This window comes from Carassius carassius, chromosome 33 (genome assembly GCF_963082965.1).
Source record: "Carassius carassius chromosome 33, fCarCar2.1, whole genome shotgun sequence".
Taxonomy (NCBI): domain Eukaryota; kingdom Metazoa; phylum Chordata; class Actinopteri; order Cypriniformes; family Cyprinidae; genus Carassius; species Carassius carassius.
The window spans coordinates 30,178,499-30,196,406 of record NC_081787.1 but is presented as its reverse complement, the minus strand read 5'-3'; the positions used below and the strand labels follow the sequence as shown (position 1 = coordinate 30,196,406).

General features: G+C 38.2%; 1 protein-coding gene across 1 annotated transcript in view; it reads left to right on the top strand.

Annotated features, from left to right (window-relative positions):
* The window catches only part of LOC132114099 (mitogen-activated protein kinase kinase kinase kinase 4-like), a 28,546-nt gene that overhangs the window by 5,254 nt on the left and 5,384 nt on the right, over positions 1 to 17,908 (top strand). Inside the window, exons 7-10 of the mRNA XM_059522238.1 lie at positions 4,555 to 4,698; positions 5,893 to 6,027; positions 6,337 to 6,437; positions 13,372 to 13,521. Coding sequence (XP_059378221.1) covers positions 4,555 to 4,698; positions 5,893 to 6,027; positions 6,337 to 6,437; positions 13,372 to 13,521 — 530 coding nt within the window. The remainder of the gene's footprint in view (positions 1 to 4,554; positions 4,699 to 5,892; positions 6,028 to 6,336; positions 6,438 to 13,371; positions 13,522 to 17,908) is intronic.

The following is a 17,908-nucleotide window of genomic DNA, read 5'->3' as shown; positions in this document are numbered from 1 at the left end:
TGTTAATCAACTTCAGTCCTGATCAAAACTACCAAATGTTTTTTTAAAAATCCAAGATTTTAACTCTTTAATTACCAAGTTCATAAATGATGTCACTGATTTGGGGGAAAAAACTAACAAAATGACTTATTTTCAATATAAAAGTAATTGTGGCTGGATTTTTTTTTTACTTTTTATAACAGTCTTGGGCATGTCAAAGACTAGTAGCAACATTGGCTTTGATGCATTTTTAGTTTTTGTGCAGCATTAGATTTAATTTTTTTCTCCCTCATTTGTGGTTGGTGGCTGTTTTTGCCCCATTGACTTCCATTATAATGACTTTTTTGATTGCAAAGCCATGACACCATGTAATCATGCATTCTTGATTGTTTGTGGTTTTCCCTTTTGGGAAGAGGTAACATTTGTTATTTTTACAGTTGATCACTAGGTGGGACCATTAACCCTTTAGACAGGCCTGTGCAAAAAAAGCTTAGTTTCTGACTTGTATATGAAGCCATATGGAGTATAACAGCATATTATATTGTGTGTGTAAGTGTGTGTGTGTGTGAGAAAGAGAGAGAGAAAGAGTGTGTGAGAGAGACCTTTGCGCACTTACCTTGATGTATTTGAGAAAATCAAAATGTACACCTCAGCTCTCAGAACTACATGGAGTAAACAAAAGTGTATTTATGCACCTGCTGCCTTTTAATGGTGGTGATAAGTATAGACTAAACAAAAGCAAGGTACGTGGATTTAAACACTTGCATGCCATCGTGCTGGTCATTTAATGGTGAGAAGAGCAGCAAGCAACACGAGAAAGGGCTTGACTTGTACTGAAGTTTTAGAAATGATTATGCAGCTTGACCCCTCCAGCGAGCTGCAGCTTATTTGAAGTTAGTATTGCATTTTGGTTCATAATACATTATGTTCATAAATTTGATGCAAAGTAGATTGTTTTTACAGGAGTTTAAGGTTTTAAACTGGCTTTACCATCAAGAAAAGACGAGCATTTCACATATAGGCCATCTGTACTTTTCACCATCAAAAGGCAGCAGTTGCATAAACACACTTCTTTTTTTTATTGTTTACTCCATGTAGCTCTGAAAGCATGAGGTGCATATTTGGATTTTTTCAGATACATCAAGGTAAGTGCACAAAGGTCTCTCTCACACCCTCTCTTTCTCTCTCTCTCTCTCTCACACACACACACACACACTATAATTTGCTGTTATACTCCATAAAACTCCATATACAAGCCAGAAACTAAGCCTTTTTTTGCACAGGCCTGTCTAAAGGGTTAATGGTCCCACCTAGTGATCAACTGTAAAAATAACAAATGTTACCTCTTCCCAAAAGGGAAAACCACAAACAATCAAGAATGCATGATTACATGGTGTCATGGCTTTGCAATCAAAAAATGTCGTTATAATGGAAGTCAAAGGGGCAAAAACAGCCACCAACCACAAATGAGGGAGAAGAAAATTACAATCTAATGCTGCACAAAAACTAACAATGCATCAAAGGCAATCTTGTAACTAATCTTTGACATGCCCAAGACTGTGATAAAAGGTAAAAAAATATCCAGTCCACAATCACTTTTTATATTGAAAATATGTAATTTTGTGTGTGTTTTTTTGTCCCAAATCAGTGACATCATTTATGAACTTGGTAATTAAAGTGTTAAAATCTTGGATTTTTTTTTTTTTAAACATTTGGTAGTTTTGATCAGGACTGAGGTTGATTTAACCCTCTTGGCGCCACGGTCGAGTTTACTCGACAAGATGCGGCACTGAATAAAACGGCCGATTTTGTCAAATAGGGTGTCAAATTTCATACAACCTCCCCTGCACCACATGGCAGACATGTAAAACTTCATCTCTGATTAAAAAAAACGTCATGCTTCTATTCAAAATCTTCGAGCTAGAGCGCATTGAATCAGTGCGAACAAAAGCGGAGCTAGTGTGAGAGTGAGCCATTTTATCAGAGCAATATTGTCAACGTCAGCGAGTACTGGCATTAGATTATTATTAGTATTATTATTATTATTATCTAATGGCATCAATAAAGCTTCAATAAACCCGCAATGAAGTGTTGGGACTTCTATTCGCGGACCCTGATTCTGAGGAATATCTGCATTCAGAAGCTGACGGTGATACTGAAAGTGAAAGTATAGCCCTACACCAAGCACAAAAGGTGAATCCTTTGCCCAATGTAGATGGTCCTTTGCCAAATGTCAGTGGTGTGAACAATGTTTCCCGGGATCGGAGTGTACATCACGAAATTAGCAGGCGTGTTAGTGTTGCGGGAAACGAGGCGGGAGATTTTTACCGCGCTAGACATGTAGATTTGTCTTTTGACCGTGTGCCTTTCCTTAATCGCGGTGACAGTATTGTAATGGAGACTTTGTCTAATGCCACTGGGTATGTTAGACGAGGTCGAAGTATTCATAGGACAGTTAGGGGGCAACATGGAGGAAGTGTGGGGAGTCGCAATGACAGTAGTCCGAGCTGTGCACACTCGGCGCGTGCACGATCTGGCCGCGCTGCTCGAAGCAGGAGCAGAGGCGATGTGACACGAGGCATAGCTTTTAAACTAAACAGGTCTTTTCTACTTGTGTTTGTGTGTCATATGAATAATATATATGTGCCCCATACATGGAAACAGAATGCCTGCTGTATGTAGTAAATTGAAAATCCCAACCGCTACATGCATTCGGTTTGTTTCTACCATTTATTAGTAATGATTTACACAGTTTGTTTACTACTTACTATTTACCTGAGCATTCAGTACTGTGCAATATAGCACACAGAAGGTGAGGGACATTTTGGGGGGAAAGAAGTGCTGCGTTTTATCATTTAAACGTGACTTTTCATGAAAATTCTATAATTCAAGATGGCCACCCCCATATGACGTCATAATATGCAAATTTGATGGGGACATGTAATCCCTACATAAACATTGGGTCATCCTTAATATTTTTATAATTGACAGAAAGTCTCTTTCTTTTATCATTTTTAAGATATAGCCTTTTGAAATTAAGATGTCAAAATCGAATGTTTTAGGAAAAAACCTCTGCCGCCTAAAGGGTTAATAGATTTATGCAAAATAAATTGTAAAAAATATTTATCAGATACATTTTTACAACAGTTTAATTTAGTGGATGTTTTCATCCACGAACATAATGAAAGGGTAGTGTACCATTGAGTTTTATAATTTTTTAAAAAGCATTTTCCCAAAATATGGGTCAAAATAAGATTTGTCACCAGAAATCATTCCATTAGCTCAAACACAGAGAAAGTTGTGGCCAAAAAAAGACTCGACTTTACCCCCTAGTGGACGAAAACGTCCCCAACAACGCATAAGGGTTAAAGATCCGCAGAGCTCGCTTTCCTTTCCCTGAACGTATCGACCACCATCTCAACGGAGGTACCGAAAAATTCAGAAGGCGAGACCGGAGCATCAAGAAGAAAGCCTTCTTTCTTCCCGATATCTGCCAGGTTCGGTCGCCCACTCGCTAGATTACCACAGAAATCAAGCGCGAGCAAAAACTGTTGCCACATATGCATTGCTATTCCCATGAGAGGCGAACACACTAATGCAAATGTTGCTACAAATTCTCAAAACAGTCAATGAAGATGAAGAAGAGGATGACGTGTTCTCTCGGCGCCTATGTATCTATAGTATCACCGGTAGTGACATCAGGGGCTGTTGCAGGCCAACTTGTTGCCGTTTTCTCAATGTATCCTTCAGACACGGGTCACGACGAGGTGTTCCCCATAGCGACCCCTAGAGGGTGCAGTTTGAAGTTCCCTTGAAAGGGAACTACCTGGTTTTAACATGGTTAAATCACAGTCACAGTTCAACAGGCTGCAGATTCTCAGACACTTTCACTACTGCTAGTGACATCACTTGCAGTCTTTATGTTATATTTAATATTTTGTTCTATTTATTGGTTATTTTTTGTTTGAATCTCTCAACATTTTACAACAGCAGCCAGATGGTGAAGACCAGAAAAAATAAACTAAATTACAATCTTCACTTGCACTTTCAGCTACCTGCGACGTCACTAGCACTCGACACGAACCGTGTGTGTTGCCATGGAGACACCACCTGGCTGCTGTTGTAAAATGTTGAGAGATTCAAACAAAAAATAACCAATAAATAGAACAAAATATTAAATATAACATAAAGACTGCAAGTGATGTCACTAGCAGAAGTGCAAGTATCTGAGAATGCAAGTCTGCTGCCAGACCTTTCTCCAATACTCTGATTATTTGTTATTATATCTCATGTATAAGTGAGAAATGAAATGACGGACTGTACTCAGTCTGTTCTAGTCCCATCCATGTAGTGCTTCACTTGATAATGATTCTTTTGTTCTGTGTTCTTCTGTTGTTTGAAGAAGTTTGTGAATTTGAACTGCTGTACATCATTGTCTTTACTCTCTGTTTGTGTGTGTGTGTGTGTGTGTGTTTGTGCTCTCTCTGTATGTGTGTTTGTGCTCTGTGTGTGTGTTTGTGCTCTCTCTGTATGTGTGTTTGTGCTCTGTGTGTGTGTGTGTGTGTGTGTGTGTAGGAGTGAATCTGCTGGTGGGCACTGAGAGTGGTCTGTGGCTGCTGGACCGCAGTGGTCAGGGTAAGGTTTACTCTCTCATCAGCCGCAGACGCTTCCAGCAGATGGACGTGCTGGAGGGGCTGAACCTGCTCATCACTATATCAGGTAAATTTAAATAAATTCAATTTATGCATTTAGCAGACGCTTTTATCCAAAGCGACTTACAGTACATTCAGGCTATCAATTTTTACCTATCATGTGTTCCCGGGGAATCGAACCCCCAACCTTGCGCTTGATAGCTTGACGAACTGACCACTGGACTGACAGAGGAAGCTGGATGAGCCATGCTGGATCAGTTATCACTATAATCTAGGGTGGCCAGACGTCCCAAAAAATTCGGGACAGTCCCGAAATCTAAACTGTTGTCCCGAATCTGGCCCTAATTGTCCCGAAAATTATACTAAAGCAAAATCTTGAGTAGTTATTGTCTGATAAACATTAAAAACTGTCTGCGGAGGTTGAGTCGTCCTGCAACCAGCCCCCGCCAGCTGCTCATTGGCTGCAGCATCTTTTATCTAAGTTCAAAAAAATACCGTAGGCACGAATTTAGATATTCATTATCTAATTAATCTATATGCACAAAGACAATACGACCTTTTTGTCCCCTGTTTGTTTTAAAGCTTGATGAAGAGAGCGCTAGTTTCTGCAGCTGCGAGGAGGACAGTGATCCGCGTACAGGAGTGATTGACAGTTCGCCGCACTGTGTACAAAAAATACTCCTCTACACAATTATTTCATTATTTTCGTTTAAGCTCATTAGCGTTAGCGTTACAGAAAGGTCTGATTTACGCACTGTTACAACAGTCATTGTTTTTTTTGCTTTTTACATTGACATTTGAGTTCATGATTTTAATGTTGTTGTTTTTTGTGACGGACTAAAGACTAATGACAGACGGTTGATCTCTGAATAAAAATGTGTTCAGTTAAGGTTTGAAATTCATTGTCTTTTATTATAGGCTATGCAGTCTAATATCAAGCCCCCCCATCGCGTCACCCATTACTTGTTCTCAAACATGATACTGCACAAGCAACAATATTGTGCACTTCTTCGTGTTAATGAAGAGATAATCTGTCATGAAAGCACACTCAGAATGGAAATGTAAATCATACTGACTATAATTGCCTTGTCATCTCTTACGAAGTTCATGGAAACACAGTATTCTCATTTGTAGCATTCAGTTAATCCATCTTTACAAGAAACAGTGTTGTTCTTCCATTTGTAAATCTCAATTATTCCAAGCTTTTAACCAGTGTGTGTGTGTGTGTGTGTGTCATCTCTTCATGATTTCTTGTGGAAAGGTAAGAAAAACAAGCTGCGGCTGTACTACCTGTCCTGGCTGAGGAATAAGATCCTGCGTAATGACCCCGAGGTGGAGAAGAAACAGGGCTGGACCTCCGTGGGGGAACTGGAGGGGTGTGTGAGCTATAAAGTAGGTGAGTCCAGAACAAGACATCAGTCACGTATTTGCCAACAAACATCTCAAGCTGCTTTACTGTAAACTCAGAGAGACATTCAAGGTAGGCCATTAAAAACCTACGAAACATAATTCTAAAGAGTGATATTTATTATTATACACTGCATGGAAATACCTGGTGAACTCAGTCCGGCTCACCGGAGGAGAGAGGATTACTAAACTGATCTAGCATGCTGAATGACACATGATAAGAGCTGATTCAGATTTCAGTGTCATCGCCATCACTCATGATCTTTTACTCACACTAACATCATGCTGATGATTTCAGTTCGCTATGAGAAGATCAAGTTCCTGGTCATCGCTCTGAGGAGCGCTGTGGAGGTCTACGCCTGGGCTCCCAAACCATATCACAAGTTCATGGCTTTTAAAGTAAGTCTTTTATATTAATAGAGATTTTATTTTATTTCATCTTTAGGCATATTGATTAAAGGTGCACGAAGTGATTTTTGCCAAACAATGCTGATATTTGAACGCACCAAGACAAACACGCCCACACCCCAACAGGACCTCCCCAATTGTGATAACTCCGCCCCACACATACGTACACATCTGCTTTACCTGCGGCCGCAGCATATTCAGCAAAAGCCTACACAGAATAGTTGTGAAATACGTTTACTAACTGCAGTTTTGATCATGTAATCGGTAAGCAGTAATATCCCTGCACTGACCGGGTGTGCTACCGAGTGAGTTTACTACACCAGAAAAACTAGACGTATGAAGCTGGAGATGTGATGCAAACATCAAACTGTGTTAGTTCACAAATCATGCATTATGGTAAAATTGTTTGAGCTCATTGCATAGGATTGTGCAAGAAACTTGAACAAGTCTTCATTAACCCTTGTGCATTGTTCAAATTCACTACCCTTCCGTTATGTTCGGGATGAAGACATCCACTCAATTAAACTGCTGTAAAAATGTGTCAGATTCATATTTTTTCTCTCTTTTTTTTGCATAAATCTGTTAGTCAACTTCAGTCCTGATCAAAACTACCAAATGTTTTTTAAAAAAGATTTTAACTCTTTAATTGCCAAGTTCATAAATGATGTCACTGATTTGGGGGAAAAAACACACAAAATTACTTATTTTCAATATAAAAGTAAACATTGGCTTTGATGCATTTTTAGTTTTTGTGCAGCATTAGATTTTAATTTTTTCTCCCTCATTTGCTGTTGGTGATAGTTTTTGCCCCATTGACTTCCATTATAACGACATTTTTTGATTGCAAAGTCATGACACCATGTAATCATGCATTATTGATTGTTGGTGGTTTTCCCTTTTGGGAAGAGGTAACATTTGTTATTTTTACAGTTGATCACTAGGTGGGACCTTTAACCATTTAGACAGGCCTGTGCAAAAAAAGGCTTAGTTTCTGACTTGTATATGAAGCCATATGGAGTATAACAGCATATTATATTGTGTGTGTAAGTGTGTGTGTGTGTGTGAGAAAGAGAGAGAGAAAGAGTGTGTGAGAGAGACCTTTGCGCACTTACCTTGATGTATTTGAGAAAATCAAAATGTACACCTCAGCTCTCAGAACTACATGGAGTAAACAAAAGTGTATTTATGCACCTGCTGCCTTTTAATGGTGGTGATAAGTATAGACTAAACAAAAGCAAGGTACGTGGATTTAAACACTTGCATGCCATCGTGCTGGTCATTTAATGGTGAGAAGAGCAGCAAGCAACACGAGAAAGGGCTTGACTTGTACTGAAGTTTTAGAAATGATTATGCAGCTTGACCCCTCCAGCGAGCTGCAGCTTATTTGAAGTTAGTATTGCATTTTGGTTCATAATACATTATGTTCATAAATTTGATGCAAAGTAGATTGTTTTTACAGGAGTTTAAGGTTTTAAACTGGCTTTACCATCAAGAAAAGTTGAGCATTTCACATATAGGCCATCTGTACTTTTCACCATCAAAAGGCAGCAGGTGCATAAACACACTTCTTTTTTTTATTGTTTACTCCATGTAGCTCTGAAAGCATGAGGTGCATATTTGGATTTTTTCAGATACATCAAGGTAAGTGCACAAAGGTCTCTCTCACACCCTCTCTTTCTCTCTCTCTCTCACACACACACACACACACACACTATAATTTGCTGTTATACTCCATATAACTCCATATACAAGCCAGAAACTAAGCTTTTTTTGCACAGGCCTGTCTAAAGGGTTAATGGTCCCACCTAGTGATCAACTGTAAAAATAACAAATTTTACCTCTTCCCAAAAGGGAAAACCACAAACAATCAAGAATGCATGATTACATGTTGTCATGGCTTTGCAATCAAAAAATGTCGTTATAATGGAAGTCAATGGGGCAAAAATATGGAATTACATTTAGTTCAATAATAATGAACGTAACTTTATAAAACTGAACGTAACTTTTTCAGAAACTATCAAACATATGCCATTACAAAAGAAAAAAAAACAATGAAAATGAAAAAAATTAACTCAGTCGCACAAATGTAACAGGCTCTTCAAATATGCTTCATTGTTGTTAATGTTTTTCAAAGATTCGTTTTCGCTGATCGTGGATTCTGAATGCATTGCCACAGACTTCGCTTTTGCTTCGCAGTTTTTCATTTGGAGTTTTGACACAAACTTCTCGTGGGGGCGGGGTTAACAGTGATCTACTCTGATTGGATAGTGAGCTTTTGATGGACAGGTGCTCTCTGACTGGGAAGTACAGACGTCACTCAGTGGCGCGAGCCACGCATATTGAAAACTCTCGTGGTGATTAAATCTGGTCTCTACCGCAAAAATTATTTTTTACAGACAAAGTGAACGAAATTTATTTTAAGCTCATACACAGGTTCTACCCTGTGAAGAAGTTTATACAAAGATTTAAATATGACATTGATCTTACATGCTCTTTTTGTTCGAGTTCTGAAGAAACTGTACACTTATTTTGGTCATGTAACTACACTCAAAAACTTTGGGATGACATTGGTGTGTTTGTCAAGTGTACGATTTTGCCAGACTTCTCAGTACATATGAAAAACATTATATTTGGGTATTATGACCCCACAAACGAAAATATCAGTTTTGTTATTAATTAATTTTTTTTCCTAAACAAATTTCACATTCACAAATGCAAATTCTCCAACTGTAAACCTGTCTTCTCTGTTTTTCTAAAAGAAATGGAAAACTATTTGAATGTAATCTCAGTATCTAATAAGAAAGGACTGTTAGACTGTTAGAATTTTGTTTAGATTTTGGCCCTCTTTTCTTTAGTTCTATTTTATTCTTTATTGTTTTTTTGTGGTTAATATTATGTGATGTATGTTTATACTTTTGTATGTTTTTGTTCTCTGCATTAATAAAAAAAGAAAAAGAAAAAGCTCTCGCGGTGATTTGAATGCAATAGGTCGTGCCTTCTATTATTAAATATGTAAATAGTATTTGACCTTCGATCATCTCAGTCTGTAAAGATGAGCTCTCAGGAGACACGGAGCGGCATCATCTTACCCCTCGCTTGTCCTTCAAGGCAGCTTGAAGTAAGCTTGTGTTACTGAAGTAACATCGATACAAGTTTTTCATGTTACAGTGTGCAACAGTTGTTGTGGGTAATTATTGTCATTCAGTAACACAAGCTTACTTCAAGCTGCCTTGAAGGACAAGAGCTCATCTTTACAGACTGAGACGATCGAAGGTCAAATATTATTTACATATTTAGAAAATACAAATCACCGCGAGAGCTTTCCAATATGCGCGCCACTCTCTGGCGCCACTGAGTTGCGTATGTAATTCCTGGTCAGAGAGCACCTGTCCATCAAAAGCTCACTATCCAATCAGAGTAGATCACTGTTAACCCCGCCCCCACGAGAGGTTTGTGTCAAAACTCCCAACGAAAAACTGCGAAGCAAAAGCGAAGTCTGTGGCAATGCATTCAGAATCCATGATCAGCGAAAACGAATCTTTGAAAAACATTAACAACAATGAAGCATATTTGAAGAGCCTGTTACATTTGTGCGACTGAGTTAATTTTTTTCATTTTCATTGTTTTTTTTTCTTTTGTAATGGCATATGTTTGATAGTTTCTGAAAAAGTTACGTTCAGTTTTATAAAGTTTCGTTCATTATTAGCCTATTGAAACAAATGTAATTCCATACAAAAACAGCCACCAACAACAAATGAGGGAGAAAAAATTTTAATCTAACACTGCACAAAAACTAACAATGCATCAAAGCCAATCTTGTTACTAATCTTTGACATGCCCAAAACTGTGATAAAAGGTAAAAAAAAATCCATATCCAGTCCACAATCACTTTTTATATTGAAAATATGTAATTTTGTGTGTTTTTTTTTTCCCAAATCAGTGACATCATTTATGAACTTGGTAATTAAAGTGTTAAAATCTTGGATTTCTTTTAAACATTTGGTAGTTTTGATCAGGACTGAGGTTGATTAATAGATTTATGCAAAAAAAATAGAAAAAAATATTTATCTGATACATTTTTACAGCAGTTTAATTTAGTGGATGTTTTCATCCACGAACATAACGAAAGGGTAGTGAATTTGCCCAGAGTGTACCATTGAGTTTCTGAAAAAAATCAAAGCATTTTCCCAAAATATAGGTCAAAATAAGATTTGTCACCAAAAATCATTCCATTAGCTCAAACACAGAGAATGTTGTGGCCAAAATAAGACTCAACTTTACCCCCTAGTGGACGAAAACGCCCCCAACAACGCATAAGGGTTAATCAATAATCTGCCCCGTGATCATAATTTGTGTAAAGAGTTGGTCACTGGTGTTTATTTCAGAAGTAAAATGTATGCATGTGTGTGTGGTGTCGCAGTTTTGCAGAGTCACATACTGTATTTCTCACGAGTCTGAGGTGAAATATAACTATTAAGTGGTTTCTGAGATTCACTGTACAGTATTGCTTTGGACCATGGCTAAGGAGGCAGTTATAGTCATAACTACCATGCTTTCTAATGTCATTTTTCTAATTACCCGCTGTTTATATTTTTATACTCTTCCATTAGGAAAATATAGGATGGATTAATGATAGGTAATGTAACTAGGGTGTTTTTAGAAATGGGTCATGTTTGAGTGCGTGTCCTACTTCACTACGGTCCTGACAGACTTACTCTACTTCTGGCATGAACTTCTGCGGTTTAGACTTACAGCATTTACTCGGATTGTTGTCCTGGCCATTCTCATGGAAATACACACATTGTGTGCTAGGGCTAGGGTTAAATTACACAATCTCGTTCAAATTTGGTACTATTTCTTCAGAAATTCCTTCAGAAACTGGCTTCTTCAGATTGCTGTGGCAGTGGATATCATATTTTGTCTTCTGAAGTACTCGACAGATAAACCTAAACAGGAGTAATAGTTCAGATAATTAATGTCATTGTACATACGGGTCAGATGGACGTCTTGCATCAGCACTGTTATAAAATATTAAGACTGCAAACTCAGAACATCAGAGCTCTCAAAGGCATTGTGTTGATCATGATGCGAAGACTACGCAGTTCTCCTGCTGTTTTTGTTTGTTTGTTCTGTGTTTTGCATTCTTCAGTCATTTTTTTCCAGAGACAAACTCCTTAACATTAAGCAACACATCCCAGACAGTGTTTTTCTGGTATTTGATCATACAGACGTTTTGTTGGACATTCTAGTCAGTGGTACATCGGTCTTGTTCAGACGATGCAACAGCTGGCTGAACTAATAACTGAAGTGGAGAAACAGTACCCGGACTCTGTTTTAATCATTCTTGGAGATTTTAATAAAGCAAATTTCTCCAAATAACTACCACTATACAGACAGCAGGTTACATGTCCCACCAGAGACAGTAATATACTGGGTCACTCTGTCCCACGAGCAACTTTGGGCTCTCTGATCACTGCCTGGTTCTTATACCGACCTTATACATATATATATATCTTATACTGAAATAAGCTAAACCTGTACTAAGGACTGTTAAAAGATGGACTAATGAAGCAGAGCGTGATTTACAATCCTGCTTCGACTTTACTTATTGGAGTGTTTTTGAAGCTGCGGCCACCGATCTGGATGAGCTCACAGAGTCTGTAACTTCCTATATCAGTTTCTGTGAGTATATGTGCATCCCCACCAGTTACAAAAAAAAAACTTCTCTGAAAAGCTGAAAAAACAGTAATTAGCCAACGATCTGGTGTCAGTATGAACTGGTCTGAGGAGCGTCACTAAAGGCCACGATATACTTCAAACGAAATTGAGAATGAACTATGATGTCATTTTAAACAAAACTTTCTGGGGGAGTTTGTTTTGGCCCCTAAACACCTTTGAGCTTCTATTGGTCCGTGACGGTAACACAATTAGTGGGCGTGTTCTGAAGCTCCACCTTCTTTGATGAGCAAAGCGACGCAGAGAAACATCCGAGACAAGGTTTCCAAAGCCATGAAAAGAATGAAAGGAAAAAGTAAAGATGTAAGGTAGCAAGTAACAAATATATGTGTTTCAAATAAATGTTACACCACACTGCTGCTGCTGCTGCTGTTGTTCTGTCAGTAAGCGAATTTAAAGGGTATACAATAAATGAAATCCCAAACGAACTTACAATAATAAACCTTTGTTTTTATCAAAAGTAAATAATGACACCACATAAAATAATGAGGTATGACAATTTATCCAGTTTAATAAAATAAATGAACACTAATAAAATAAAGTAGCAAACTGACTCCAATATTATTTTTTTCCACATCATGCTAATGTTTACACTCACATCCAGGACTATTACCATCAGCACTGGTGTCCCTCAGGGCTGTGTGCTCTCCCCATTGCTCTTCTCTCTGTATACAAACAAATGCACTGTAGCAGCACCAGAACAGCCAGGGACAAGAACAGGTTTTTTCCCCCCGCAGGGTATATTCAGCCTGAACAATTAAAACCTTCATAACATACAATATATACAATATACAATATATATTGTCCGTTATAACTGACACATGTGTATATATAGCCTCTGAAAATTGCACAATTGTAAACTACATAAACTGTAAATTTTAAATTATATAAAAAATATAATTGCATGTTATTATGCATAATTAATTGTTATTATAATATTACATATAACAAGTTGTTTCTGTATTATATTGCATTGTTACATTTTCTGGGGGTTTTATGTTAATGTTATATTTCATTTCATTTTGTGTGTGTTTGTGGTTCCCTTCACACGTCACAAATGAACTGCACATTTGTAGAACATGTTTGGGTGTGTGTGGTTAAAGAATGTGGCTGACAGAAAACCTCCAGTGTCTTTATACACCACAGAGAAAACAAAAAAAAACTAACCGAGTTGTTGTGCATGTGTCAGTCGTTCAGCTCGCTGCCCCAGAAGCCCCTCTCAGTCGACCTGACGGTGGAGAACGGACAGAGGTTAAAGGTCATCTATGGCTCTCACTCTGGGTTTCATGCTATCGATGTGGATTCAGGGACGCCCTTCGATCTCTACCTGCCCAGTCATGTGAGTATTCTTCCATTTCTGGCACATTTCACAGCTATAAAACCTGCAACTCAAGTTTAATAAGTGAAGTACAGCTGTGACATTGTGAATAATTCTCTACTGTTGCAAGTTTGAACAGTCGTCATCTGTGTGTACATTTACATTCGCATTCACTATCTGCATGGGACATTTTTGGGATGTGCTAGCATGCTAGTAAACCTGGCAATAATCCGCTGTTATGATGTGTGTTCCAGTGCTGACTGCACTGATGGTGAGGCAGTGTATAGCTGCCACCTTTTATAGAAGTTATAGGGTTTTTGTGTGCTATATTTTGTTGGTAGACTGATTCAGTTTGTTTACAGTGACTTTGGCACTAATTTCAGAGCACTGATGTCACTTTTTCAGAACTCTTCACAAAACTCACACCAGTCACACGTGTAACACAGTGTTCAAATTGTGCTCTCATATCCTAAAGAAACCTTGACCTTGCTGAACCATTTGTTCATTTAACTCATTTATCACCATCATTTGCGAGCACAGAAACAGTGCTGATGTAGTCCTGTTGGTTCATGTTCAGTGTTACTTGGTGTCAGGGGATCCCATTATTCTGAAACATGATCTTAATGACAAGAAATGCAACAGTTATCATTTTGAGCAGAATTTTCAGTCGATATTTAGATCAACACAACTCTTGATGTTGCAAAATTCATCAAATATGAAAAAGGTCAATAGTGTCAATGTCCAGCTAAATTCAGTTCAAGTTTTGTTCTGATCTGAAATGAAGAAAACACCTTAAGAAAAACCAGGCTATTAAGCGGGAACATCTCAAAATCATCACATATAGATTTGTTGCACCTTTTCTCACAAGGAATCAAAATGATTTTGACTGTGGGGTTAAAGATTCACCCTTTGTTTCATGAGATTCACCTTTAAACAGAAGAATGCACCTAAAACAAAAGATCTCTGATATCTTTTCTGTCAAACACTCCACTGTAGAGCTTGTATAAACATGGACGGTGTGTTGTGGTGCTGTAGAGCTGCTGAGGCCCAGTCTCCCACAGAGAGGAAGATGAAGACTGTGGTGTTCACCCACGGCACACATCCAACCTGGCTGTGTGCTAGTTTCTCCAAACTGATCTGTGTCCAGAAATAACCCTGCAGACTTCAGTGTGTTCCCAGAGCATAAGCCCATTGAAATGACCTGTTATTTGACAGGTTTATTCTGATAACGGGCTGCGGATAAATTTAGAGTGAACTAGCGGTGAGAACAGAACTGGAGGTTGGGCTGCACTAGATCATGTAGCTTTCCATACCAACATTTTCTCATCCATTCCTCTCTCATTCATCCGTTCTGTCACTTTTCTACATTCTCTCTCTCTTTCTCTCTCACACACATGCATTGCATTTTTTCATCTTTCACACAGTTGTTGTCTTTGATTGCACACAGTCATTAACAAACTCTTTATTGCGCTCAAGCTGCTCTTTGTGTGGTGTAAATCTGTCTCTCGTGCTTGGACACACACGCTCTGTTTGTGGCGGCGTGTTTGCACCGCTGGTGCTCATGAGAATCCCACGGCAGAGGATAAAGATCGCTCTGCGGCTCTGGATGCCCGTGTTGATGCTCAGGATTGTGGTGGCTCTCCAGAGGGACAGCAGCACAGTGTGCGGGAATTTATTTCTGAGTCAGGCAAGTACAGTGGGAGCCGTGTGATTGTGTTAATGACAGGCATGTAAGTACAAACCACTGAGAATGTCTATTCTAATGCTTTGCTGTCATGAGCTTAGGAGACATGCATCCAAAAGATGGATAGGAAAATGTTGTATATTAGCTTAACGAATAGTGATGCATACTGCGAGTTTTGATATTAAAATGTGTCTACCCTCAATGTAACTGAATAAACAGACACGGTTAGTGCATTTACGTAATTAGTGGTGTGTGATCAGGACTTCATCTTCATTTCATGAACACTAAAATAAAGACACATTGCAGTTGTTACTATTGCTCTTACGTACTGATTTGAACAAGCCCTTAACACTAAGTAGGGATGCACGATATCCGATATACTGATACTTTTCAACTCATTTTGGTCGATAACCGATGCACTTTCCAGTGCAGAGTGTTTTTTAACAAATTATTTTGATTTCTGGCATTTTATTTGTAGATTTAACATTTGTAAAGCAAAAGAGCTGTAAAAATTCAGAAAATCTTTCAGAGCTCCTTGTATTTAAGTTTTCGTAATTTGTTTAAAAAATATATTACACATTACTGAATATATATATATATATATATATATATATATATATATATTGATGTAAGCTAAAGCTTCTGATCTTTGTAATGATTTTATGACATTAGTTCTTGCTTTATATATTCAGAAACACAATACTTATGTTATTTGTGTTTTACTTTTCATTTTATTACAAGTAGGCCAACAGCGCCCCCTAATTAAATAAAGGCATTAGGACCCGGGGAGGCTGCTGCTGCTGATGCTACTCGCACTAGTCCCTGTTGACTCTATCGCACACTGGTCACACTATACTGTATGTGCATTGTTCAATACATTATCCAAAACAGTGTATCTTACATTTTAAGCCTTTACTGGCCAATTCCGATAATATTGTGCATCCCTAACACTAATTAATACATTTGACAAGAATGATATCTCAAATCATGTGGCTTGTTTATGAGACGTATGTGAATAATGTTCGAACTCATGATTTACACCTGGCGGATGAAAAATAAAAAATCACATGGCTTTACCTTATCTAGAGACCAGAAGAAGACTCATAGATGCCTGGGGGTGGAAAGAAAGCATCCACACAACAATGCATTAAAAACCTTTCAAATACAGAGAAGCACTGCTCTGGCAACCACCAGTACAATATTCTTAACTCTAACCCTGAGGCTTAGTTTCTATGTCTTCTTTATTTGATCTAAAGGACCATAGCAATTGCATGGCATTACACTTAAAACATCTCCGTGGCTCATCCTTGACTTTGTCCACACAGTCAGCATTTGGGATTGACGCATTTACATATTATCATATTTACGTATTAAATCAGATGACTTGGGGTAGTCCATTAAGGAGGTGAAAGATGGATATAGGTGTAGACAACAATAATCCCAAAAGTGCCTTTTATTTATCATATAATGGTGCTTTTTACATATACAGGTGCATCTCAATTAATTAGAATGTTGTGGAAAAGTTCATTTATTTCAGTAATTCAACTCCAATTGTGAAATTTGTGTGTTACATAAATTCAATGTACACAGACTGAAGTAGTTTAAGTCTTTGGTTCTTTTAATTGTGATGATTTTGTCTTACATTTAACAAAAACCCACCAATTTATCTCAACAAAGTAGAATATGGGAACATGCCAATCAGCTAATCAACTCAAAACAACTGCAAAGGTTTCCTGAGCCTTTAAATGGTCTCACAATCATGAGGAAGACTACTGATCTGACAATTAAAGAAGACCATGATGTTGGTGTGCTTGACTTGCCAGCAAACTCACCAGACCTGTGCCCAGTTGCATGAAACTCCTTAAGTGAGGGTTTCCCTGAGGGAGAAAAAATCCCTGAGGTAAGGGATTTCATTGAGAGCGTTGCAAGAAACCTCTTAACTGTCACCCTTACCTAAGTGTTTATACTAAGCGTTTCACAGTAGTTTCTGACAACATGCGGCAAAGATCGCCGCGGTTGCTATAGTTACTACCTCTAACAGTAAACAGAACATAACGAACCACAAAGCCAAACCCTTGCTAAAATCACACTTGTATTAATATATTTGTGCTATGGAGAGTACAAACATAACAGAAAACAAAAAAAACGTAAACCAAACTGGACAGAGGAGGAAAAGGCAATTATTGTTTTCGTAAGTGGTTATAATAATAATACTTTTCAGCCTTTCATCTACCATTCATCGTCTCCAAGAGATTATTACGATCATTAAAAACACGCCTTGGTATTTCCTCCTCTTCAATTAACACTAAATCAGCAATCGTATTTTGAGTTTAAGTTGACTTAAGGGAGCTGTTTTGGTCCCTTAAATTTATTAAGGTGAAATGGCCACTAAGGACTTTGTAGCAACGCTTAAGGGAACACTTAGATAATTAAGGGGAAAAACTTAATAACAGCCTTAAGTTCCTTAAGGAAACCCTTAGGGTTTTTTCTTGCAACCCAAGTTTCACTAAGGGTACCCTTAACCTTATATCTAAGGGATTTCTTAGCTTAAGGAGTTTCATGCAACCGGGCACTGAACCCCAGAGAGAATCTATGGGCTATTGTCAAGAGGAAGATGAGAAACAAGAGACCAAACAATGCAGATGAGCTGAAGGCCACTGTCAAAGAAACCTGGGCTTCCAGACCACCTCAGCAGAGCCACAAACTGATCACCTCCATGCCACG